Here is a 27,809-nt window from a genome sequence, read left to right as displayed (position 1 = left end):
ACACAAACGAGTATAGAAATGCGACAGGTTCGAGTTGCGAAGTGCAAAATGATTTGCAAAGTGGATGGACAGGTTGGGTTCAGATTGAGTTCAACACTGCAGAGTGCAATGTGTGTGCGCTGCTTGTGAGCCTACGTCGTGTTATTGTTATGTTGGTATGTGCGTTGGATTTGAATTCTCATGCCAAAAATGTTTTCGGAGATTTCTACGTACGAAGTGTAATGAGCACACATGTTTCATCTTTCGGATACACGTGATGCTTTTTTAATCACAAAGGTATCTTACACAATAGCGTAGCCAGAAATTTGGTTTAGGGGGGAGGGTTGCTAAAAATAGTGGATTTTTCGAAAATGTTCAAATTTCATGTAAGTTTGACAAATTATTTAAAATTCAGAAACAAAATTAGTCTAACAGATGCCTTTTACAATTTTTTTAAATATCAAGTCAAAGTATGAAAATACAAAGTGCACTTCTAAAGTGGAGTAAATGTTCGAAAACTCTTCTAACGGTCAATATCACATAATTTCGAAAGCATAAAGGTTGGATTTTTAACAACCTCGGAATAGCTCATTTCAACTTTTGTTTTAATTGTAAGCTTCAGAGACTGCCTTGAATAGAATGTGAATTAGGTTATTGTTTTTACAGAGCAGATGAGATTTGTCAAATACAGTAACCAGAATAACTTAATTTAAAGGTTTTCTTTCACATATAGTCTGATATATTTCAATATTCTGAATACACGTAGTATTCATGTGTTCAACAAAATTAGTTATGGAATGTCCTCAACAAAGTTTTTTGTTTATTTTGATTATAGAGGCTTTAACCTTAGTGCCTTTTGGCTCTTTTTTCGGTTAGAAAAAAATCTAGCCTGACGCGCTGGGGTTGGGAATCGAACTTAGGTGAGCTGCTTACAAGGCAATCGACTGACCAACTACGCTATGCACGTTTTATTCAATAAAGTTGTTTGAAATGGCGATTTTGAAAACTTTGCTGGAGATATTAAATATCGAACTAAATATGTTTGAAGAGTATTTTTTTATAATTACTTCTAGGAGGATTGGCCACCAATTTTTTTAGATGAGGTGCAGCTTTAGGTTGTATTCTTCAAAGATACTAAACATCCACAATTCATAGTTTCGAAATAGTGTGATTGTGACCGCAAAAAATGCGTTCGATCATTTATTTTACTTTTCTTCTGCTTAGAGGCTATTTACATAATTGACAATACAAAAAAATAAAAGCCAATAAAAACTGATCCCGATCTGCTAAAGACAAACGGAAAACGTCATTTTTCATAAATTTCTTTCTAATTTCTAAAATATTATCGTTAATCACACAGAGGATTTGTCTCAATTCTACGAATTCTAAAAAAAAAAAAATTTTTAGCAAATATCGAATTGCATGCAATTTTTCGGTGAGCAAATTTAGATTTATAAACATCAAACTGCGCTTTCCATTCGAATCATTGTCCTTAATCCAAACTTCTTAGCATCTCTTCGAAAATGAGCTCATGATAATTTGATAACTATAGGACCTCGGCTAAGAGATAAGTTACAAGCTGCGAATCCTACAATTTTCTAAAAGTCTTCATGATGCTTAAAACAATAGGTTCTCAATGCAGTGATCAGACAATATACATCCAAAATTATTATTGCGCAATATTTAATTAAATTAGTGAGCATCAGCAATATTTTTATCAATGCAACTAATTTTGGTTGGGGAGGTGTTTTAACCCTCAAAATCCTCCTGACTTCGCCACTGATCTGACAACATTCCTCTGTAGGTATTTTCATAGCACGGGCGGACTGAACCTAATTTACGCCTACTGAAAGGTGAGTGTTAGTTGGAGATTTTTGTGGAAAACGCTGAATCCCTCTGGTATAAAAATTCGCCATCTCTATCGTTTGTTTACCAACGATATTGTGGATCCCAATAGATAAATTTCATAACAGCATCACGAGAATGTAAACCAGGAGCTATCAAGATTTGTGACCAGATCGAACGCAGGTTCAAGCCGGACTGGTTGTCTAAGCGTGAAGTATATCGTTCTCGTTACTAAGAGTAACAACCGAAAACCAATACGATGTTTGAGCATCCATTTTTTCCAGTTTAGCTGCTAATAGAATAGTTTTGCACAACTCACGTGGGTTCGGTGCTCAAACCACAGACATGGGAATAGTCAGGTGCTTTTTAATTCAGAGAAAGGTATTAATAGTGCAATATCAAAATAGGCTCATCGCCATATCAGTACCGAAATTAAAAAAAAACATAAACTTTTATCGAAATGTCAAATCGCTCATCTACGCTAAATTGTGCCTTTTATAGTTGCACTTGCAATCACACACTCGGCTGAGCAAACTGAAAGAGATGCAGGCGGCTAAGTAAAGCGTAAATATAGGTATCAGGATGATATCATCGAACATCGAGTGCATCAGCCTTCCACCCAACCATAAATTGTCGATACTCGATTGGATGGCTGGCTGACTGCGTTCAAGTCAATAACGAAAGGTGCTAAATTACCATACGATGACGTGCGGTGAGGCAAGCTCGTAATAATCAAAAATAACCATACCTCACTCGAACTGATCAACTACACGTAACAGGCAGTGTTTTCATTCAGCTGATTAGAAATGATTTGAATTACTCTCGAATTATGTACCTTTCTAGATCAATCTATACTTATGGTATCACTGATATGTTGAGGTGCGGAAAAATAGGAAGAAACTTGAATTTTTTTGAACGTATGCAGCCTAGCCATTATTTTTTATTGAATCCTTGATATACGTCTTGCGAAGTACAATGTCTTATATGTAAAATCAACTTGAGAACATGAACAATCTTTTAATCCACCTAGTGGCGTGATTGTGCCTTTCTCATTTATCCAGTGGCGTAGCCAGAAATTTGGTTTGATGAAAATCGTTGATTTTTCGAAAATGCTTAAGTTTAATGTAAGTTTGATAAATTAGTGAAAGTTCAGAAACAAAATTAGTCTAACACATGCCTTTTATAATTTATTTATAATATGTCAATAAAGTCAAAGAATGCAAATACAAAAGCTTTTAAGGTGGAATAATTGTTCAAAAACTTTTCTAACGGTCAAGGTCATACAATTTCGAAACCATCAACTTTGAAGGTTTAACAACCTCGAAGAAGCTTTTCAACACAAAAAGTGCTTATTTTGATACAATACTGGTGGTGATTAAAGTAACTATCGAGAAATATTTCTTCAAAAATAGTAAGAGACTTGGTGTTTTCGGCAAAGTTGTTGATAATGTTGAAGGCTACACCAATGCAATATTTCGAAATATAAAACGATATTTAAAAACTTTCCTCAAACCCGTTCTTTTCAATGAAACTTTTTATTGTAAGCTTCAGAGACTACCTTGAATAGAATGTGAATTTTATTATTATATCAGAATAACTTGTTTTAAAGCTATTCTAAAAATAGTTCTTAAAATTCGGATCGTCCTCATCAGTAACTAGCACCATCTTGGTGCCAATTAGATAATATATTTAAACTAGCACCAAATTTAGCATTAGTTAGACGCTCAATCCTAAATTTAAAAAGTCATTCATCTTGCATCAACTAAGCAATTATCATGTTCCGAGTAATTTCTCGGAAGACAAGCACAGAAGCCTAGGTTTGCTGCACATTCTCATCAGCAAACCAGAGCTTTGACTTTTTGAATTTAGAATTGAGCGTCTAACTAGTGCTTATTTGGTGCTAGTTTAGGTGCATCATCTAATTGGCACCAAGATGGTGCTAGTTACTGATGAGGACAATCCGAAACACTAAAAATTATTTTTTTGTTTTAAAGGTTTTCTCTTATATATAGTCTAATATATTTCAATATTCTGAATACACAGAGTATTCATGTCTTCAATAAAATTAGTTATGGAATGTCCAGTTTTTTGGTTCATTTCAATTATTGGGGGTTTAACCTTAGGGTATTTCGGTTCTTTTTCAGGTTAGAAAAATTTGAATTCTATATGCGGAGAATCGAACACAGGTGAGCTGTGTACACCATGTCGACTTACCACTACGCTTTTCCTGCCCCATTCAACAAAGTTTGTTGAAATTACATTTTCGAAAATATTGTTAAATCCATTAAATCTCGAACTAAATTTGTTTGAAGAATGAAACTTTTATTACTTCTAGGAGAATTAACAATCGAAATTATTTTATTGGAAGAGGTGCTGCTTTACTTAGTAATATTCTTGAAAGATAGTACATCCAAAGTTAACTGTTTCGAAAATATGTGATCGTGACCGAAAAAAATTATTCTCGCGTTATTATTTTTCTTTTCTTCACTATGAAAGCTCACAACTCCAGAACGACTTCTCTGATATAAAATGTTATTACACCATTCAATTCATAACTCAAATATACATCAACAGCCACTAACTTGAAATACATCATTCAATTCATAACTCAAATATACATCATTACCCAAGCAGCACCGCTTGTTGACTAGCAGTTTCTACAACAAAATTCGTTGCAAAGAAGCATTCATAAACCATTATTCAACTGATTTAGCAACTAAAAAAGCGCACCAGCAAAAGTTTATGGTTATGGAACCAACCGCGGCCATTGCATGTTGCAAGTGTTGCTTGGGTAATAGCTACTAACTTGAAATATTTTAAAATCTTTATTATTTTCAATCCTGCCTAGAGGCTTTGTATATAATTGATATTACAACAAAAATCAACTGCTCATAAAAACTGATCCTGACCTGCTTGGGACAAAAGGATTTCATTTTTTGCGTTCCAAAATATTATTGTCGTTGTTAACCACATTGAGTTTTGGTCTCCACTCTACGCATTCTATAAAAAAATTTTAGCAATTATTGAAATGTATGCAATTTTTTGATGAGCAAATTTTTGTTTATAGGTAATCAACATAACCACCAATCGCCCCCCCCCCCCCCAGGCTACACCATTTATCCAAACTATGATTTATTTGCTGAAACGCTTTAAACAAAAAAGTATAATATTTAATTAGCTTAATCAGCAAGAGTTCAATTTTATCTTCATGTGATCATATTTTGAAATGCTGGAAGAATGGGTTTGAAAGGGGAGGAAGGTGGGGAATTCGTATAGGTAGAGTTAAGAATGCATCAGAAATCCTTTGTCTTATTTCAGTATGCGTGGTGGATGAAGGGAATGCGGGTATGTCCAAGAGGAGGGGGTGATGAAGGGGAGAGGTGTAAGGGTAAGGAGGAGGAGGGGGGGTCGATGCAATACCCAACTACATACTATACCTTCCATTTCAGACTTGATTTGAGTAAATCGGTTCAGTCATCACCGAAGAACGTATGTGAGTTTTATTATGGAATATGGCCGTAATCCGGGAGTACCGAAATTTTCAATTATGGACAATATATTCAAAGAATGTTTGATTGGCAATCATGGTCCTGCGAATCGAAGTAATCTGGTGACCATTTCAATAGAATTTTTAGCCTCTGAGGTGTTACGGCTGTAACGGTTTATATGGGAAATTTTAGTGTGACCTGACTAACCAACCTTTAACTCCGGAAACAAAAGTTAGAATTGAATTAAATTGAATAGCAGTCAAGAGGATTACTGCATTTATTTATTGATTTACTTAATTGTTTTTATTTTTTTAATTTTTTTATTATAGAGGTTTTAACCTTAGGGTCATTCGCCTCTTTTCGAACCCAGGTGAGCTGCGTACAAGGCAATCGATTTACCAACTACGCTGTGTCCTTCCACATTTTTTTTTTTTTTTATTTATTCGCTTATTTTTTTATTTATTTATTTATCATCTGACCTAGTTGGTCTTAATGAATATGGGTATGGGGAAGAGCCAATTTAACTCTTTTCAAATTGGCGTAATAATCCCATATCATTTCAATTACATGCACAATACCAAAATTTACAATGCATTGAAAAAAATAATATTATAGCAAAACAAACTAACACAACAAAGTAAACAAAAAAGTAGTAATATAAAAGAAAAGCAGCAAATAAATATACAGATTAAAAACACTTCCTTGAATGTAGCAGACATGAAGCGAATCGGATCATGATCACCATATAGGGGATCTTTCATTTGAAATCAAGTTTGTAATAATTGGTCAAGAATTCGCTAGGAAATAGGTGTTACATTTGCTTAGAAACTTGGTGAGTTTCCGGGGGCATCAGGAACCGTCATAGGTGGCCAATGTGGTCAAAGCTACTTTGGTTGATCATTAGTAATCTAGACCCACAAATCCATGTATTGTTGCACCTATTTTAGTATGTAGGGGAACCCGGGGCTATTCGGACCTACTTAAGCAAATCGCCGTTTTAGGTGGATAGATGCGAGAAAATTTACCGGTCAAAGGTCCTAATTGTTAGTTTGAAATCTCAGCTACATTTTGATGCCATAAAAAGTTCATTTTCACCTCTCAATGGCAGCGCTAGGCGACGATTTGCAAACCTCTACGTTTTTCCATTCTTTTACAATGTAATTCCGACCTCCCTACGGGGAAATTCAGACCGTGATTTTCTTTAATTTTTTTTACAATGGAATTATGTTTACCTATGAAATATTTATAAGAGAGACTCCTTAAGAAGCAAATAATAAAATAAATTGCTTTACAAAAACTTAATCTGGTATGTCACAGCTGTCGATTGGCGGCCCATGTATTTTCTTTGCTGTGGCCTGTGCAATGGTGTGCGTATCCGCTGAACGGTGGTTGACGGAATAGGGGGTTCAAATAGCCCCGTTCGCTCATTTCGCACAAATATTGTGAGCATCTCGAAAATATTTGTGTTTTCACCCAAACAAAAATCATTCCATAAAATAGGAGCCTTAAGCTTTCCAAAACACTTAGCTTATATTTTTTCACTTTTATTTGTAGCTTTAGTACAGTTTTTCCATTATAATGATTTTTGTTTTGAAAATGGCAAAAAACCGAAACACGTTGTATCCTTTCTACAAAGAACAAAGAATAAAATTCAGCTTTCAAAATTAATGTTTCAGAATAGCGTTTCCACGAATATGTACGATAGTCAGAAAGTCTTGCTATTTTCTAAGAAATCGAGGGGGTCCGAATTACCCCCACTGTCTTAACCCATTATTGCCCAAGTTATTTTTCATGCGCATCACAAATTGAGTTATCCGATCGGAAAAAATGATGTGGTCACTTCAGTAAAAAAAACTTTGTACGCGAAGTAGCTGATATAATGAGAAACAACTAGTGAAATTTTCAGATTGATCGATTAATTAGTCCCTGAGATATCGTGATCGCCGCGAATGAACTTTTCAACAAAATACAACTCCGAGATAGTCGAGATTTACTGTCAGTGCAGCGAGTCAACGGTTCAAGGTATCAAACACTACGCACCGACTACGTGTAGTCAATGGGTAGCGGTCTATGAATAGGTGTAACTCAAGTTGTAGTATACCGATCTGAATGAAATTTTGAGAAAATTTTCTTCAGCGTATGTAATTTCAGAATATCTAATTTACAAAAAATCGATTTTTTTCATCATGACAAAAATGTGTAACCCCTTAGAGAAAAATTGAATGAAAACAAAACACAAATACTACTTTAACTACTTTAACTTATCTAAACCTATTCTGCAAGAGTATATGAACAATATTAACTCATTGATAATGCTTGTTCTGAGTTTTTGCTTGAGTAATAGGAGTTATTCTTAGCACCTACTATATATAGTAGGTTGGGCAATAATGGGTTAATAGCCCCGAGTTTCTCTATTAAATCATTCGGACAACATGGTGTTACCTGTTTATATGAGAATTTGCTATGTGACCGCACTCTTCAACCCGTATTCAATAGCAGCTTATGGGAGCGGAATACCTTTCAGTTTAAAGTTGTGTAAGTTGGTTCAGCCATCTCTGAGAAAATTAAATGTGACACACACACATACACACGGAGTTACAGGTTGGTTGGGGGCGAAGCAGTAATCCTCAATATGAAGGAAGGAAGGACGTACGCTGAGCTCCTCCGGAAACTGTGAGATGATCCGGAGTTGAATCAGTTGGGGGAGAATGTTGTAAAAAACCACCCTCAAAAAGGTGAGACGCTCTTCGAACTGAAAAAGACCCGACGGTCTTGAGCGCGTAGCCTTTACAAAACTCAATGAAAAGTCACTACACACTTAATTTGAATTACTGGGTACCGTGAAATTTTACTGGAGTTTTGAAAAGCAAACCGTTCGGTAATCAATTCAGTGAAACAATTCGGTTACCCAACTCTCCACAATATTCCCGTTCTATTCAAACGTCAAAAAATACTGGTCAGTCAGCTAAATTTTCAGATTTTTGGCGGTATATTTCAGTTGAGGATTGCTGACTTGTTCATAAATTTAATAACTGAATTTGACGAATTACCGGTGAAAATAAACATTTTATGCCGAATAGAGGATAAACACTGATTGTTTTGGTATCATGCACCCCCACCCTCCCTCACACATTACACACCACCCTTCCCTAAACCCAATTTCCACTTACGTTCCCACCCCCATCTAGCCACCTCCCCTCAAAGCCCTTCAACAGATCCCCCTCAAACGACAACCTCATGCACCCTCTTCAGACCCGTCTCTCATTCCAATCACCTTCACCCAGTAGGCATACCAAGATAAGCTGGCAGGTGGTTCGATTGTTAGTTATTCATCCCCTTCACACACACCCACACATGATAAAATAAGATAGCCGACAGACAACATTGAGTTACTGCTAATTAACAGTCCAAGTAACAATTGAAGTTTTATAGTACGCTACAAGTGCAATCTTTAGTTTTATGACATGCTATAAAACTATCATAAAATTGTTACTAGGGAGTGGCAGCGCTAAGAAAGGGGCGAAGGGAGCAGCCGCCCCGAGCTGCAAAATTTGGGGGCGGCATATTCTACTCAACATAATTTAATTATTTATTAATGATTATCTTGTAGATGATATAGAGCGTATTTACGATCAGAAGTACGAAGAATCTAACGGAACAAAACAATATATATCTGAACCTGAACCTCAAACGTAATGATCTTAGCAAATGCAAACGGAAACGTTATACGGCGTTTTATTTATTTTCAATAACCTTTCCAAACTATTGGGATTTTCCAACACTAAAGATTGCAATTGGTTTTTGACAACGCCGAAATCTTAGCACTAACCCTTTTAACTCTCTTGCCACCTATCGTACCAATCAGTCTAATGTCACCATGCCCTTTGCTGCATTAATATATCGTCTCTAGCTCACTCCGTTCATTGCCGTTTGTCGCTAGCTTCGCAGAGCACGAGGACTTCTCAGAGGACTCCCTTCCTCATGCTCGTTGTGGCTGCTTGTGCCAGTTGGATTAGTTTTAGCACCATTTTTACCAGGTTGTCGTCGGCCACTTTAACGACGTGCCCAACTCACCACAGCCTCGTATATTTTGCTGTGTGAACGATGGATAGTTCTCCAAATAACTGTTGCAATTCGTGGTTCATACGCCATCTCTACATGTTTTTTTTTCCAACTGCAATGGACCGTAGATCGTTTGCAACACCTTACGTTCGAAAACAACAACAACAACAGCAACTTTGCCTGTATAGCCCCAGAGCCGTAACGTGGTCTTCTGGAGCCCTTGGCGGAGTCACAGTTTTGTGCCCTGAGCACCACTTTGATTTTCCTTTTCTGTTCGACTTTTGAACAATAATTGAGTGTGATATTGAAAATGGAACACTTATCGCGACCTACTTTATGATTTATTTCCACTTAGTTTATGAAGTAAATTAAAATATCGAAGTATGTAGACTTTTATAAAAAACACGAAAACTATACTTTTAGAAAATCCTTCGAAAATGACGCGGAAAATCGAAACCATCAATATAGAATACCAACAGATTACTAAGGTTTGAAAACATTTTAAAAATAACTTCACTGCGGATTTGTTTTCGAGGTTAGGTGCTTGATGCCGAGTGCCGGAGAATTTTTTCAGGAGAGTTTATGACGGACTGACAGCATCTAAATGTTGGTTTACACAGTTGAGATCGACGGTGTTGTTACCGTTTTAATTAGGTCATGCGTGGGGTGAAGCGGTTGGTTGTTTCAAGTACCACTTTCTGCAGTTAGTGAAGATTTTGAATGGCAATCACACAGGATGGGACAAAATTGTATGTCCCTTCAAACTCGGGTGACCTTTAGCAGCATAGTAGTTCTTCAACAAGGTTCGTACTGCTAGTCATCTTTTGCACTAAATAAACACAAATAGGCCATTGTAGTCATAAAAACGCGAGTGGCAAGTGCGCAGAGAATAAAAATCCGTTCAAAGCCGCTCTAAGCATTTTAACATTTTAACAGAAATACTAAAGAGAGCTACGCCTCACCACGACAAATCGTTATAATATCTTAGCTCAGGAATAGTATGACTCTGACGAGACATCTGTTACTGCTCCCAAAAACTGTAGTCGAACAATATAAGTTATAAAGGTAAAAATTTTCTCATGAGCGACCGAATATAACAGCTACAGGAAGCGCTGACACAAAGCCGAAGCAAACAGCTCCTGGTCGTGGAAATGTGAGAAGAAACATGGAGCTTCCAGCGTTTCAAGAAGCACCAAAATGGGGTTATCTTCTCGCTGATAAATGATCTAACTTTCTTCATGATCTTTGCTACAATTTTAAGGAGGTGGCATGCTTTACTGCCCATGATCAAATATTTGTTCCAATTTTGTTCGTGTGCAACTATGAAAACGAGCGTTAAGTTTGTAACAATTTTTGCTATTTTCGATTGAAAGTCATTGCAGCCCGTTATTTAATCTTCCATCAACTCTAGATTTGAAATCAACGCTATTTATTGTGAATGAATCTGAATGGGGCTGATAGGGTTGCAGCGTACTGTTTTGAATCTTTTGGTGGAATTTAGTTTAGTTGCCCTTTTGTAATTCGACTCACGAACAATAATTTAGCGTGTATAGCGCTTTTATCCTTACTTATTTTATACAGCAGATTTCAGCATCCCTCTAAACCTTTGGAGTCAACCGCACACTACGGGTCTTCATAACCCATTGGCCAACCGGTTTAATGAACATTTTGTAGCTTCGTACCGTACCGTACTTTGTTCGACCGAAAACCCGAGCCCAATGTACCTACCGGAATACATCTCTGAATTTCTCTGCTGGTGTGCTCATCGGTGGTCACCATGTCATATAATCCTCCCGTAAATCTCTTCCTCTTAAGTCTTCTAAATCACCCAGTGGAGTGCTCTAAAGGGCGAACAAGAAATTATTGCGACACCGAAAATGTCATGCCAATTTTCTTATAATGTTTAAAATCAAACCAAAATTTTAGGGTAGATTTATACATATATTTACTTCAAAAATCAAAAGAAAAGTTAATCGATGGAGCATTGAGTGTAAAATTGAACACATTTTCGCTTGATGCCCTCCATCAAAGTCTTTACAGTTTACATCCGGTACCAGTTTCTCAGTTTTTTTTTCCATTTTCTTAACATGTCCTTCTCGTCTTTGACTGTCTTCTTGCTCTTCCGAAGTTCCCGCTTCATCATTGTCCAGTACAGCTCCACCGGGCGCAGCTCCGGACATTTTGGCGGATTCATGTCCTTTGGAACAAAATGGACAGAATTGGCCTCATACCACTCCAGGACACTTTTAGAATAGTGGCATGATGTCAAATCTGGCCAAAATAGCGGAGCTTCGTCGTGCTGCCGCAAGAACGGCAAAAGGCACTTCTCGAGGCACTCAGATTTGTAGATCCTGCCATTTACTGTGCCCTTTGCCACGAAAGGCTCACTCCTCAGTCCGCAAGAGCAGATGGCCTGCCAAATGAGATATTTGGAGCCGAACTTCGACATTTTCTTCTTCTTAAATTTGTCGTCCACATAGAACTTGCTCTTGCCGGTGAAAAACTCCAACCCCGGAATTTGCTTAAAATCGACTTTTCTATACGTTTCGTCGTCCATCACACAGCAGCCATATTTTGTCAGCATCATCTCGTAGAGCTTCCGTGCCCGAGTTTTAGCCGTTGATTGTTGCCGCTCATCGCGGTTTGGGAAGTTCTGTACCTTGTATGTATGTAGTCCAGCTCTCTTCTTTGCATTCTGGACGTAGCTCTGCGACATGCCGATCTTTTTAGCCAAATCACGGCTTGAGACGTTGGGATTTGCTTTAATCATCCGCTTCACCTTTCCCTCCGTCTTTTTGTTCTCCGGTCCCGGTTTTCTTCCAGCTCCTTTGCCGTGGTCCAACGTAAACCGCTCCTAGAACCGCTTCAACACTCTGGAGACGGTTGAATGGTGAATGTTCAACATTTTTCCCAATTGCCGGTGCGACAGGTCAGGAAATTTCAGGTGTTTGGAAAGAATTTGTTCTCTCGACTCGCGTTGGTTCACCTCCATTTTCGTTGAATCGAAAAACACGACTTCGAGTTTGACAGCATGTAAACAATACATATCAATGAGAAAGTGTGCAAAATTTGGTTGATTTTTACCCAATGGTAAAAAAGTTATGCCCTGTTGAATGTATCGCAATAATTTCGTGTTCGCCCTTTACTCAATTACCTTTTCTGTCCCATGGCAGTTGATCTTTATTATTCTTCAACCATATGATTTCCTTCTGATCCTTAACTAGATTCGATGTTGGAAATCTGTCGTCAGCTGCGCGCGTCCACGGGTTGATTACCGCCCTACTATAATCGTCTACTGATTCGCTATTTAGATGTTTGTCATAATACTGCTTCCAACCATCGATCATTTCAAATATATCTCCCGTGACGCATAGCCTTCGCGAGAACGATTCGCCATCTCGTAAAACTTCCTTGTCTTATTATCGTCGTATATCTCCATTGCCTCGATATCTGGATTTACCATATTTTTCGTCCGAATACCGAGTTTTTCTGTATCATTCGCGCCTCTGCCGTATTCTTCTCTTCATCTCAGTAGTGCTACCTGTGGTGTTTCATAAGTTGCTACAGCCATCAAAAGTAGTCACTCGGAACTATTCTTCATTGGTAGTGCCGTCTCTAGCATCTGCACGTATTTCCGCAGCACGATCGTAGCTGCTAGATGTTGACCCTCGGCGTCCATGCTCACGAGTGTTATACTAACATTTCTGTGGCTGTGAAGACGACGAATCGTTGGCCGTTTTCGTTTGTAACGTAGTGCAGACTCTCCGATTCGTTCACCGGTTTGTACTTTCTGGCCTATCTGGGCGTTCATGTCGCTGTAAATCAGTTTAACATCCCATCGTGAGCAGCTGTCATGGAAACGCTCTAACTCAGCCTAAAATGCATCTTTGTCGTTCGCTAGTCTCACTTTGTGTGGACAAGTGAACGTTGATGATACGGTACTTGAAGAAACGGATTTTTGCTTCTCACTGCACACATTTTCTCGCTGTTACTTGATCAAGCATGGGCGAATCTTGTCCAGCACTATAAAAGCCATCTCGTTCGTTGTGCCGCCGCTCTGGTAGAATGTGGCTGCTCGATGCCCGCTTTTTCACACCTTCTGTCCTGCCGAGAAAAGTTTCTGCAATGCTACGACCCCGAACTTGCGAGTTTCCAGCTCGTCGTGCAGAATTCAGTCGATCCCCTGGAAGCCAAGCGACTTACAGTTCCAAATTTTCAATAGCACTCTATTTTCGTAGCATGACTTAAGAGCGCTGCGGGGTCAGTTTTATTATTATTCATTTTTATATCCCAGCATTGGAACTTTCCTCCGGAAATCCGAATAACCGGGAACCAGATGCATGTTTACAAATTCTAAAAGTGGTTGAGTTCCGGAATTCAAAACATCCAAATGTGTCCAGATTGGATAAAAATTCCATAGTTATGAGTATTTTGGTTTTGGGGGTACCCGGGTACCCTGCCGGCCTGTTACGGGATTAAAGAATTTCAAAAGCCCTTCCTCAGCACCCGATTGCTGTATCATTAGTTTTATACTTGGTATTATTCTAAGAGCTTGAGCTTGTGCGACCACCCCTGGCTGCTACTCCGTTATCGATCGGGACTAGCTGAAGTTACACAGGGAATCAGTAACATCTTTCAATGTACAATTCCTGGTAATCCTAAAGTGTTTCTTTTTTATCAATACCGGCACCGGCCAGGCCGGAAGGAAAGGGAAGGAATTGTTAGTCCACAACTTGCTTTTGCTAGAGGCCGTATATACTACTGCGCACTCCACAAGTATCACGGGAGGAGGATATTTTTGTTAATAAGAGTATAGAAGTTGGATCTACTTCTTCTTTACCGACGTCAGATAGGTGATTCAACTACCTGGACTAGATATCGATCAACCAATTTCATGGACCGGGGACCAACGGCTTTACTTCCCTTCCGACCACTGGCGCCGTCCTATTAGTTTTATACTTGGTATTTTTTTAAATGTCACTAAGTTGCAAGTTTCAGTTTGGGAAAGAGTACTGGAATTTCATGAATTTAAATTTGCAAAGGAGTACGCAGTCGGACACATAACGGTAAGGTGCGATCTTGTGAACAGAGTTGTAGCCTCACTTTGCTCACCGTGTTTAATACGTATCGCTGCTGCAAGGCTACTTGGTTAAGTTTGAATGCGTTTTATTTTGTTGATTCCAAATGGATAAAAAAAAACAAAGGAAATTCTGTCCTTTTAATTTGGCCCGGACTTTTGTACTATATATTCATTTCTTTATCGAAACTTCAATTAAAAAACCTCAATAAATCATTTTAGGTGCCATATATGTTTTATCGAGAAAATGGCTGAAAAGGGTTTCATTCCACAAGATTATAAATTGTTTATGAAAATTTTTCAAAGAATCTTCACGTCAAGTAATGTTTCGAGCAAATCTCGTTTTTTTAAATGAGTTTTCATAAAACGAATACATCCAGTGCAAAAAATAGATAAATTTCAAAGTAATCCTTGTTGTTGTTAACTATTTTGTAACAATTTTCATCAACATACGCGGAAAATGTATTGATGAGATAGTTTGGTTAGCCAGAAATAAGTAAAAGGAGGGCAAATTTAAAAAAAAACCTAGCGCCGTCACAGCTAATTAAGATAATTAAATATTATATATTTTTAAGTCATGCAGGGGCGGATCCATAATAAAATTTTCTTAGTTGGTCTGAAATTTCGATTTTGACATGATCACTTTACGAAATACACAATAACCTTATTTAAAAAAAACCGGACCCTCCTTCTGGATGCGCGGTTGGTTTCAAATGTTTCAGCATCGACACGTAGCAACTCAAGTTCGTGGCTGTCGATCCATTGTATGTATGTGCAAATCTTACTAAATATGTAATATACATCTCCGCCATTATATTGAACATAACCAACCATGGAATCGCAATTTGGACAAATGAGAAAGGCACAATTGCACCACTAGGTGGATTAAAACATTTTTTTGTAAAATAATCATAATAATCATTTTGAAAAGTAGTTACCTGGGGAATGCAATGAAGCAGAACTTTGCAAACTTTCAAAACGATTGATTCAGTAAATTTTGAGTTATGATGTACACAACGTTTTTCGGAGTGCCTTGCTGTCACTTGCCCAATTATCAACATGTCGCAATGAAAATTTAAGAAAATGTTGTTCAAATGTTACATTACTGTATAGAAATTGACTAACTATCTCTGTATACAAAAAAGAACCGTTTTATTAAAATGAATATATACTGAACAAAATTACGAATTTGTTACTTTTTATGCAAAAGACTCATATCATATCAACATTTTTCTAACATAACGTTACCAACTTTTGAATTAAAAATAATGAGAAGTGATACAAAGGTATAAAAAATTGAATAATTTGGTTCTTGTAAGCACAATTAAGCTCAACGCTCTTTTTTGCTCGTTAGTGTACTACAAGGTCAGCATCAAATCAAATAAACAATCAGGACTCTAAATAGAAAACTTTCATTTTTTATTCACCTAAACATTAGTAGGTTACACACACATTAACCTCAGTATCGGTCAACCGATATGGAACGCGCATTCTCTATTTAACACAGCAATTGAAATATGCAATATAATTAAACACAGGCAATGATCCCGCGGCTCTGTGCATGTTTAGCACCTGTTGACTCACACACACACATTTCCCCTTGACACAAATAGTAGTACGACTAAAAATATTTCCCGCCTGGCGAAGAATGCGTAATCCCGTGTAGCGTGTAAGCATGGCTTGTTGGCTTTTCGTCGCTCTCCCGCAAAACGACTGCATCGATCTCTACACATAGTCCCTGTACATATCATCGACTTTAAGAAATCAAAGCATTTCGGTACCAATTAGCGCTCCTGATCGTCTAGAGTAAGAAGAAATAAGGAATGCTGTTAATGAATGTGCGAAGAAGTATGTGAGAACTGAGAACGACCCAGAGAGAAATAACAAAAAGTTTTAGCGAAACATGCTTCTATCGTTTGTTTAATTTTCGTAGAGTAAATAGGAGTTCTATTTTCGTTGTTTTGGCTAATGGAAAACTCGAATGTTATAGTCTCATTAGGTTTACCATCATCATAAGTCCAGTTTGAGTTCCGCGCTGATTTAGCGAGACAGGCAAAAGTTAGTTTATACCACTGCATTCGCAAACAAAACCAAGAAATATTAAAAATAAAAAAAAAACAATCCTCCCAAACCACAAATCAAGCATATAAAGCGCCATCTCGAATTACTCACCCCAAATCAACTTAAAACCAAACACCATTCACCACTACCACCCATAAAACGGCGACTGTCGCTGTCCTCCAATCGCTATGGCCGAAGATTTGGCTGACCAAATTGACGATTATATCTGTGTTTTTGAAGGAGCCGGTGATCTAACGATGGACACGTTCGTCATGTTACTGTTCGCGTTAATCGTAGTTGTAATAGCGCTAGTTTTCCTCTCGAAGCTGCTGTACGAAAAGTATGTGAAAAAGGGCTCCCTAACGTTGGAAGGTGCCGCTGCGACATCCGGGTTAGTGACCGGAACGACGGTCCTGCTGCCAGGCGTTGCCGGTGCCGCTGCTGTCGGCTCCCGACTGTCGGAGCCGAAGGAGGTGCAAGCATCGAAAAAGGTAAGACTGGAGTTTTTTTTCTCTGTGATGTAAAATACTGTGTTATTGGTAAATAGCATCGCAGAGATTGGATGTTACAATTACAACTTGTTATTCAATAAAATTGTGTCAATAGTCAAATGTTTATAAGCACCAGTCACACTTAACGTGTTGTGTAAAAATCACCATTGCATCTATTGTTTACTGATGAGAATGAGCCTACCGCGAATCGTCTTGGATGGATTAAATATTTTTCATTGATCCGTATGACTCATTCAATTGAATAACGTAAAATAAAATTCATTTCAATAAATATCTTGGAAAATATATTCAAGCATTGGAAAAATACCAAACATAATAATTATTATCGCTTACAATGTTCCATAATACGCTCCGATTCTTTAAATTCGTTTTTGCTCGTACGTTTTGGTTAGTAATGGGAAATAAATTGCATTTATGAAAACGCGGTTGACGTATTCGATTGAATATTGAAGAGACGGATACGCAAATCCGATAGATTTTTATTCAATAACTATGTATATTTGGGGCTCTGACTGCTAATAATTAGTTTGTTTTCCGTGATAACATGTACCAAAAGATTTTAACAATTCAACCGAAAACGAATGTGAGTTGAAACCAATTTAAGTTCATACAATGAACTCATGCGATATCCAAAGGAGAAACTAATTTATAAATTTGAATTATGAAACTGGTTCGATAAGCAAGCCGTCATATGTTTGACCCTTTAGTCAGTAAATGTTAGTTGATCGTTTCTTGAAGTTGTGGCATACATTTCTACTATCTTATTTCAGTGATTGATATAAGTAGTTGAAATAAATGTTATAAACTGTTAATAGTGAGATGAGACATTTTTTACACATATCACTGTTGGATCATTCATTAATAGTATGCAGAACTCACGCGAAGTTGGCACCCAAATAGAGGTAGGATGAGTCCTGCACGAATAAAAAAATCGAATAAACTGAATAAATTATAAAACTAATAAAATTAAAAAAATAATAAAGCAAAGAAATGAAAAAAAGTTATTCATAAACTGGGTAGAATGATTAATATAAATCAAATTAATGAAATAAATAAATCAAATTAGTTCAACTCAAATTAAAACTAGATATGCAATACTAAAAAAGTTATAAAATAATAGAATAAAATAATTAATTTCAGACTAACAAATTGGATTAAAGGAATAAGAAGAATGACTGAACAGAATTAATAAAATTAAGAAACTGAAAAAAATATATTAACTGGAACAAATTAATAAAATTTTAAAATAATTAAAATTAATTAAATAAATAGTAGGAACAAAACAAAAAGAAACTAAATTTCTAAAAATAATAAAACAAACAAAATGAATAATATGGATAAAATAAACCCTTTAATGCCTAATTTTTTTCTAGCGTACATAGTTTTCAATAGGTCAATTCAGCGGAAAAGGCAGTAGAAGACAGTATAATAACTAAATGTCTCTGGCAAAATAGGAACAGTTAAAATAACCTCAGTTCTACGGATAATTATTGTAACTGTTAGCGCTCAAATAAAAGGTAATAGTCAGTCACTTGTTTTTGTGAGAAAATCTTGTTTAACTCTAAAGTTAGTTTTGAAAACTTTGTAAACAACATCGGCATGCAGGGATTAATAAAATGAATAATAATACGAATAGAATGAATAAAATAAACAAAATGAAAAAAAAAACTTGATCAAATAAATAAAAAGAAAAGATAATCAGAATAAAATAACTAAAATAAAAAATTAAACGATTTTAAAAAAGTTTTTAAATTATTAGAATGTATTACAATAGAACTGTGTCTAATTGCTATTCTAAATGAAATGAATAAAATGAACGAAAAGAATAAACTGATTTATTTATTTATTTATTTATTATTAATATCAACAGACACAGTGTGGTCCTAATGATAATTTCTTAATCTATTTAAAAAGTCAGATTGTAATCTATGTAGGGTTTCATAACTACCGTAAACCGGGGTGACTTTGATCATCGGGGTGACTTTGATCACTCGAAACTTTTTTCGTAGATCGCTTATTAAACCAGAATAGTCTACCGAATCATTTTAGTTTGAAATGATTTTTACTCTAAACTTATGAAATACTGGTTTGTAATACTTTTTGAGTATTTTGTTTTGTTGGTTTTTGAGCACAAAAATTACAAAAAACCGAAATTTGACTTTACCTTATTTTTACGAAGCTTCATAAAGTGTCTATTTTTTATAAAACAAATAAATCTCAGATTTGAGTAAGAGTAATAAATTACAAGCGAGATTTTATTTTCCTTTAGAGTGGGATGTACCAAATTTACTTTTAAGAGTTTGTTTATTTTAAATACAATTTTTTGTGAAACTAGTTGGCAATTATTTCAAATTTTTTTAAGCTAAAACTCGCAACTTTTTTTATTGTTCAATATTCCAATGTGTTAAAATGGATGAAACATTTGATACATTGGTAAAGCACTGAAATAAAACAATTTTAGCAGTTTTAAAGGTTTTCAGAATCTTTTATTCTAGTTGGAGACAAATTTTACGAATTTTGGTTACTCGAATTTTACAGTACATTGAATACTTTGTATAATACCAATTAACATCTATTTAACAATGAGTATCTTTCCAGAATTAGTTTAAACAAACATTTAAATGAAAAACATTGACATCAATAACTTAATGTGGGTGAACATGCAGGTTATCAAAGTCACCCCGGAATACGAAAACGGACATCAACTTGAAATCATTTTTGGAAAAATAGCTGCAAGCGCACAATTTTAGGTAAAACCATCCAATCTTGTTCTCCTTACATCAGTACATGGTTTAAAAATATTAAACTTGAAAAAAATGTGTTGCGTCTAAAAATATGTAATGATTACTTCGAAAAGTGATCAATGTCACCCCGTTTTACGGTATCTAAAATAGTTAGGTTTTCATAACTATCTAAAATAGTTATGAAACCCTACATGCACTAGAAAAAAGATGGGCATGAAGAGGTTAATTAGTCATCAGGAAACTGGATATTCAATTTGTTTTTGAATTCAAAGATGTCTTTTTGGTCACAGATTTATGAAAAATGATTTTAGAATAGAATACAATTTTAAGGTCCAGTATTTTAAGGCGTAATTAGAAATAGTAAACTGCGATAAGGTCACATGTGCTTTCTTGCCAATAAAACAGCGAGCGACAGAAAGAATACCATTCATGTATAGTAATACCTACCTACAAATAGTATTCATTTGCATTGAAGTAAATAAAATGTAGTTTGAAGTGTCTAGGCTATGTTGGCGATTATATTATCGTCAACAGCACAAAAAAGAAGGGCGTTCAGTCGATTAAAATGCAGTCTCTTTCCAGTCATCCTTATGGCTTGCGAACTGTTTCGTTCGGAATTCTCGCACCGGAGATATGGGTTAATGAGTCCGATACAAATCAATACCATGACAAAAGAGGTCAAAACGATAACTCCATAACAAATTTAGTTCTAGGTTTTGTAGCTTCTTCTGCGTGAAGAAAAATTTGTGTTTGTCTAAATTTTTCTCCACTAAGTAAAAATATAGCATAGACATTTACATTGCAACCAGGACCATAAACAAGGAAATGTATGTGCAGGTGTGCCGTCGGTTGCCTTTCCAGAAGCAACACAATTGTTCTTTTATTTTGTATTTATAATTCATGAAAAACATAAATAATTGATCTTGAGCACTATTTCCATAAAAATCACCGTAACAGTGTGATTTTTTTCTGATGTTTCTCCAAAACCCAGCCTAATTGAAACTATTGTAATTGGTGACAATGATTGAGACCATTTTCTAACTGATTTTATTTTATTTGTCTTGGTATTGAGGACAACACATAAAGTATCTTGTTTGATTGTTTGCCATTCTAAACCTTGTTATGTTATTTTTCTTAAAGCAAAAAATTTGTAGACACTTCAGCCTTTTGTGAATCTATTCAATATTACAATCACAATAGTGCTGTCCGTCATTGAGTATACGTTTTTTTTTCAAAAATTTAGGTGCGGATGTGAATAACTGCACAAAGAAAATATTTGTGTCGACGTAGAAGGAAAATCGCATTCTCTTAGTAAATAGAAAATTGAAGAAAAACGCTCCCTATTCGCCTACTACGAATAAAAGCAGTAAGAAACTTTTTTCGGAAGTACTACTGCATATGTATTAGACTGGTTCAATTTTTGACTTTTAGCTCCACCAGGCTCTACTGATTCCTTTTATGGTCCTAAGTAATTGTGCAAATTTTGGTACCGAACGGTTGTGTCTACGGACCCTCCAAAAATTTAAAAGTTTATATGGAAATTAGTATGGAAAATCGGCTAAAAATTGAAAATAAATTCTTAAAAAATCACCATGAGAACACTATATATTTCTGAAGGTATTCTTCTACGGAGCACATTCTTGGAACATTGTAAGGTTGCGAAAATTCGCTGAGAAAAGTTATTAACTAAAGAAGCAGCATGACTTCAAAACAAGTGGATTTTATTATTAATCATAGCAATCCTGTTTGAATAGCTGCATCTGCCATACGGGAGCGCCTAGTTTATTCTTGTATAATGATGGAGCTATTCAAACAGGGTAGCTTAATTTGACTTAATTCGTTAGCTTTCTTAATCGCGAAATAGTACTAAAACATAAAATAAACAACTGCCTTTATTTTTCAAAACATAATAGTTTAACTTTTTATTTCGATATGGCCAGTATTAGAGTAGTTAGAATAGGTCATAAACAATGCTAGTTCTTATTTCAATGCCACATGATGTAGAATATATTGAAGAATATTTAAAAAATATATTTTAAATAAAAAATTTAAAAAAAATCCCTATTTTGTCCAACTTTTTGTTCTAGCCATAGTGCGATGTGCTGTTTTCGTAATTTCATTTCGTGCTATCGTAATATTTCATTCATGAATTCATTTTTCGATTTTCCGCGTGGAATAATGTTTCAGAAACTTAGTCATGATTTTCGTAATTTTTATGAACGTTTCGATTTTTTTTTTTTGAATTGTGAGTGTCTGGAGAAAATTTAGAATAGGACATAAGAAACACTGAGACCCTCTCTTTGTTTACTTTCTCTTTCGATTATTACGATGTCATCCTAATTTACAAGTACACTGAAACCTCCATTTACGAACCAAACCGGGGGTTCGTAAATTGAATTAGTTCGTAAAAAAGTGTTATTTGGGATTTAGCTCGCAAAAAAATACCCATATTGTTGAGGTAATAGAGAATTTATCTAAACCGGAAGTCGCCATCTTGGATTGCAAAATGGCTCAAGACATCGATTTCCGTCATGCACTCGTCAACCCCATTTCGAAGATACCCAACTTATATTAGTAACAATTAACTAAGAATACATAAGTATATAATTTCACGCTGTAATGTGCGAACTCAAACTTTTCAAAAAGAGTTCGTTATTTCGAATTTGGTTCTTCAAAAAAGATTTCGTAATTTCCATTTAGTTCGTAAAAAAAGTTACGTAAATCAAATATAACGTAAAAAAAGAGTTCGTAAATGGAGGTTTCAGTGTACCCGAAAGCCGATGATTATTACTAGAATATTATGCAAAGAGTTGAGTACTAAATGTTGAAAAGACCGAGTAATTAAAAGAAGAGAAAGACCCCGAAGAAATTTTCCCATTGTTACTTACATCCTATTCTAAATTTTCTCTAGATGTAATGTATTTTTGGTGCTCAACGCACTTTCCTTTCTTTCCAAACAACTGGGCATCGCAATTTTTTTTCTCTAAGCCACCCCCTCCCGTATTATGACAAATATCAAATTAAGCTAAGATGCCAAATTTCACATCATTTGGACAATTCTAGACCCCTGCCCACCTCGCTTGAAATTTCTGAAATTGACGCTATGGAAACTCAGAAAATTACATTTTATACCTCTTTTTAAAGAAACTAAACTTAACATTTGAATGCATGGAGATATTTCTGTTTCTCGAAAAATATGGAAAATTGGAGTGCTGGGTCATTTTGTTCCCAAAATCACCTATTTAAAATTGTTTTTCTTATCCGTGATGCAAATCATACATATTTTGCAGTTTTTATAATGTGAAAAAAATTCAGAAATCGAACGGAACCTTTTTGACCTTTGTTCGAATACGAGAAGTTAAGGTTATGGGGCCCTTTGTCATTCATATTAAATTCTATCATTTTCTAGTCTATTATATATCTCTATTATTCTTCAATAAATTTTGCCGGTAAAATTCAGAAAAACCAAAATTTTTGACATTAACTCAACAAACACATTTTTTCATTAAATGTCCTAATACCTCAACTTCCTCTATTTTTCCAGGAATGAAGCTTTTTCCATGTTATCCCTAAGCGTATTTTACACTAAAAGTAGTAAATTAAATAAGAATTTACTTTTAAATGTAGTTGATATGTGCGATTTAATAATAAAAGTGTGGAATCGAGACTACATGTTAGGAAATTTGATATTTCTAAATTTTTCCGGTAACGAAATTATCTTTGTTTTATTCCTAAAAAAATTCCACGTTCAACAAGGTACGAAAATTTGATTGAAGAATAATAGAGGTATATGCAAGAGAAAATAACCCAAACTTCTCGTATTCTAACAAAGGTCAAAAAGGTTCTGTTCGATTTCTGATTTTTTTTAAATTAAAAAAATTGCAAAATATGTATGATTTGCATCACGGAGCATAAAAATGATTAAAATTATCCCACTTTCCCGTACAGAAGAATCTCCATTCAAATGATAAAGTTATTTTCTTTAAAAAGAGGTATGAATTGTAATTTTCTGAGCGGTCCTTCAAAAGTTATAGAATGTAATATATTTTTCCCCCATATTTTTCCATAGCACCAATTTCAAAAATTTTAAGCGAGGGTGACGGGGTCTAGAATTGTTCAAATGAGGTGAAATTTGGCATCTTAGCTTACTTTGACATTTATCACTATATGAGAGAGGGGGCCTTCAAGAATAAAAAAAATTGCCATGCCCTACCGGACAATTACACTGAACCTTATCAAAAGAATAACAAGCTTGCGGGTCTTAGTAGCTCAACATTAATTCTTCGAAAGGCCTAAGAGATGTTTGTAAACAAACTTATTTCGCTGGTTACTTCGCTGGAGAGTAAAATTTCATTTAAAAAACACCAAACCACATCTTTACCCGTCATAGAAGCAATTTAAAATATTTTTGCGTTGAAATCAAAGCAATTTACAACTGCAAACAATAGTCCACGTAAACATTTCAAGACCAGAGAGCAAAGTGGTATGCAATCGCACATGACTAGAAAGATCTTTTAAATTTGTGAACTTATTGAAAAGCGCACAAGATACAGTATATCATGAACTGTTTCACGAGCACGGCTGGTGAATCGTGACTAGCATATTAGGAATCATGAATCGGTTCAAAAATGCGTGAATAATACACTGAGCTCCGTGAAAATGTTCAAATTCAAATATCAAGAACATGCACAAAATTGCATATATAGTTAATGAAATTAACTATCTTAGTATTTTGAAAGTGGAAACGTATTTCATGAATTTGTGAACACGCACACATGGTGAATTTTATTTAATATCCTCGAAATCATAACCAGTTCACGAAGCAAGAATGGTACATGAGTAAAATTCCAAGTTTGCGTTGCGTTGCGTTGCGTTGCGTTGCGTTGTGACGATGATTTTGGCGGATTGCACACTGACTTCATCATGTTTGACTGCTGATTATCTAATAAGAGTTGCTTAGGAAGTGGTAAGTAGGAATTCATACCAATCCGACCCATATTAAAACCTCAACAGCATGATAGCCATCATTGCCGGCCGCCCCCATCTCCATCGTTCACGGGGAAGGATAAAGGATAAGGTAGACAGGAAGTGTTGATGCTCCACCTACTTAACGGAAGGACGACGATTCATCAGACTCTTCCATAGGTGTCGCGGAGTTGGTGGTTTGGAAGGGTATCAGGTCTAGGATTCGCTCCAAGCAAACGATGCGACCTGTAAAGCATATTTTATTAGGTAGTTGTTTAGTTAGTCTTCGAGTGCACGATCACTCGAAAAAGAGATGATCTTGTTTAGTTTTTGGTTATTTTTAAACTCTGGGCAGCCGGCTACCGAGAGTATACTATGTTCCCTAAACAAAAACAATTTGAACTCCACACAGCCGATCGTGGGAGTATTGCCTGGAAAAGCTAATCTTATCTGCGTAATGGGCCGGATCACTATTTATTGCAACAGTATTTGGACAGAACTCGCTACTTCTTCTCTACGATATATTTATTGGCTTGAAAACTACCAAGTGACAGCATATTATACTGGCAAAAATAGCGCGAGATGTTATAAATCAAGGAAAGTATTTCTTATTTTCCATATCGGATTGTTTGTGGAATACAAGTATACGAGCGATAATACCGAACACTGAAGGGAAATATAAAGGATTGTTAATCTGATGCACGGGCTTGTTAGCAATAACGGAGCTTTAAATTAGGTTCATAAAAACAGACGCGGCGAATTTTCAATACGTATTGAGCCGTGTTCATAGATACTAGTCAGATTAGTCGTATTGGGGCTAATTTCCGATCAACTATTCATTTTTACGGCAATGTTTTCTCGACTAGATCTGTTCGCACCCTCTCATTCTGTTCGCACCCTCTCATTCTGCGGTCTAAGGACCAAATGTCATCAATAGACTTAGAATCGCGTGGAGGCATGAGATAGGAAACTTGTAAGAATTTTGCTATCCCACCGTTTGACTACCAGAATGGATGGGAGAACAGTAATACTAGCAAATACCGACTACCATAAGAGCGGTGCAAATTTGAACGAGTGACGTAGAGTACTGCACTGAAAAAAGGACCAGGAGTGCGATTTTACGAAGTTTTAGCTTCCGATGGCCCTACATTTTCTGACAAAGTGAAGTTCTTGAATGTTGAGATTTTTATTACTGTTTAGAAAAGCAAAAGTATCATAAAGCTAGTGTCAGGCCTTCATGAGACCTCAAGAAGTCACTTTTGGAGGTATTCGTAAATGTAGATTTGTCGGTAGACGGTTCCAAATATAATAGAAAAATACCTAATTTAACACAACTACAGATCACTTGCAACATAAAAAGCTTTTTGTGAAATTCGACAGCTCCATCTTAGGCCAATTCAATAAATTTCCTGCATGAAAGTTTCCATTTTTTAAAAACGGTTTTTAAGCCAAAGCTTTGGAAGTTAAACCTTGGCGTGGAAGTGCCGGTATATTAATATATTCTGTTACTTAGTGTAGAATTAGATTTCGTCATTTACGGCTAATATACAACCGCCAGAAGAAACTTAAAAAGAAAGGCGAATCAGAAAAGGTATATGTCAGTGATTCACTAAATACAGACTGGAAAGAGGGTAATATGGAAAACCTTAAGGTCCGCCCAGATTAAGTCTTCGGTACGGAACAAAACCTCGGCCTAGGAACTCCTAGCATGTTGTTAGTCGCCTCTTACGACATGGGAGCAGTTCCCAGAGGTTCTATTCTTGGTTGAAATAGTGCAAAAAGATTTCAGCCCGCCGGACACCACACGGCTTGGTACATGAGTAAAATTCCAAGTTTATCGAAATAGTTCTCGGGAAAACATCAAGACTCTTTTAATTTTGTGTTCTAACTCTCAACCACTAAAAATATCAAATCATAGTCAAAATATGATAAATCATGAATCAGTTAACGTCGTATAGTCGGACCATAAACAATTGCAATGTTCTTAGATTTGTGGAAAAAATATGAGTCAACATAACATTCGATTGCAAAATTTAGGCTCGTTGAACTGTAGACCACCTATCAAATCACTGATAATTGCTACTTTTACAAAATCTTTATTGTAATTTATAGTGATCGTATCCTCTACGGAAGTGTTGAGAACAATTCCTAACAGGTCGTGCGAAAATCTATTTCTTCCGTTCAGTACAGCGACAATAATTGACATTGAAAAACTAGGGCTGGGTAATATCTGAGGTGTTGACGTAGGACTATTCATTGGCGTACCATATTATTAGAATACTTCTTGCATTTCTTTCAAACGGTTAAACTCACACAAGTGCGATTCACTGGCTTCAGTATAATTTTTCTGGGGATTGGAATAGTATCCCGTTCTGCAATCAATTCAGTAAAACAATTTTATTACCGAGTTCTCCGCAAAACATATATATATATATATATATATATATATATATATATATATATATATATATATATATATATATATATATATATATATATATATATATATATATATATATATATATATATATATATATATATATATATATATATATATATATATATATATATATATATATATATATATATATATATATATATATATATATATATATATATATATATATATATATATATATATATATATATATATATATATATATATATATATATATATATATATATATATATATATATATATATATAAACAATGTCAATGAGAGTTTAGCGTTTTCGGTAAATTTCTGTCGATAAAAGTTAAAGTGCTGACTAGTTCAGTAAATCAAAAATTAAATTTGGCGAATGATCAGTGAAAGTAGCATGGTTAATATATGTATTACATATATCCTTATTATTACTGCTACGGTTATGTTCTAGTTTTTTTCGAATCTTATTTACTTCCTTCTCATGATTCTACGTGGTCTATAAATGTCCACAAAGTGGGATTTATTATCAAACCATTTAATTGGAAGTGAGTCATACCCACCTGTCCAGTTTTATTACTCGCAGGGTATCAAAAATCGATTGATAGCTTGATACTAATCACTATGATAACAAGGGAGCGGCTAGATATAGA

At 35.5% G+C, this 27,809-nt stretch overlaps 1 protein-coding gene across 12 annotated transcripts in view; it reads left to right on the top strand.

Moving 5' to 3' along the window:
* LOC131693278 (uncharacterized) overlaps positions 1-27,809 on the top strand; it is a 91,915-nt gene that overhangs the window by 12,692 nt on the left and 51,414 nt on the right. For 7 of the 12 annotated variants that reach the window (XR_009306206.1, XR_009306205.1, XR_009306203.1 and 4 more), the window contains exon 2: positions 16,753-17,003. Coding sequence is in view for 1 of the 12 variants with exons in the window: in XM_058980987.1 (XP_058836970.1) it covers positions 16,701-17,003 (303 nt within the window). In the remaining 11 variants the exon portion in view is untranslated. Of the gene's footprint in view, positions 1-16,252; positions 16,300-16,384; positions 17,004-27,809 lie in introns of those variants that run through there. The other 5 variants (XR_009306197.1, XM_058980987.1, XR_009306199.1 and 2 more) reach the window with 4 other exon arrangements.

This window comes from Topomyia yanbarensis, chromosome 3 (assembly GCF_030247195.1).
Source record: "Topomyia yanbarensis strain Yona2022 chromosome 3, ASM3024719v1, whole genome shotgun sequence".
Taxonomy (NCBI): domain Eukaryota; kingdom Metazoa; phylum Arthropoda; class Insecta; order Diptera; family Culicidae; genus Topomyia; species Topomyia yanbarensis.
This window is presented reverse-complemented; position numbering and strand designations above follow the sequence as displayed.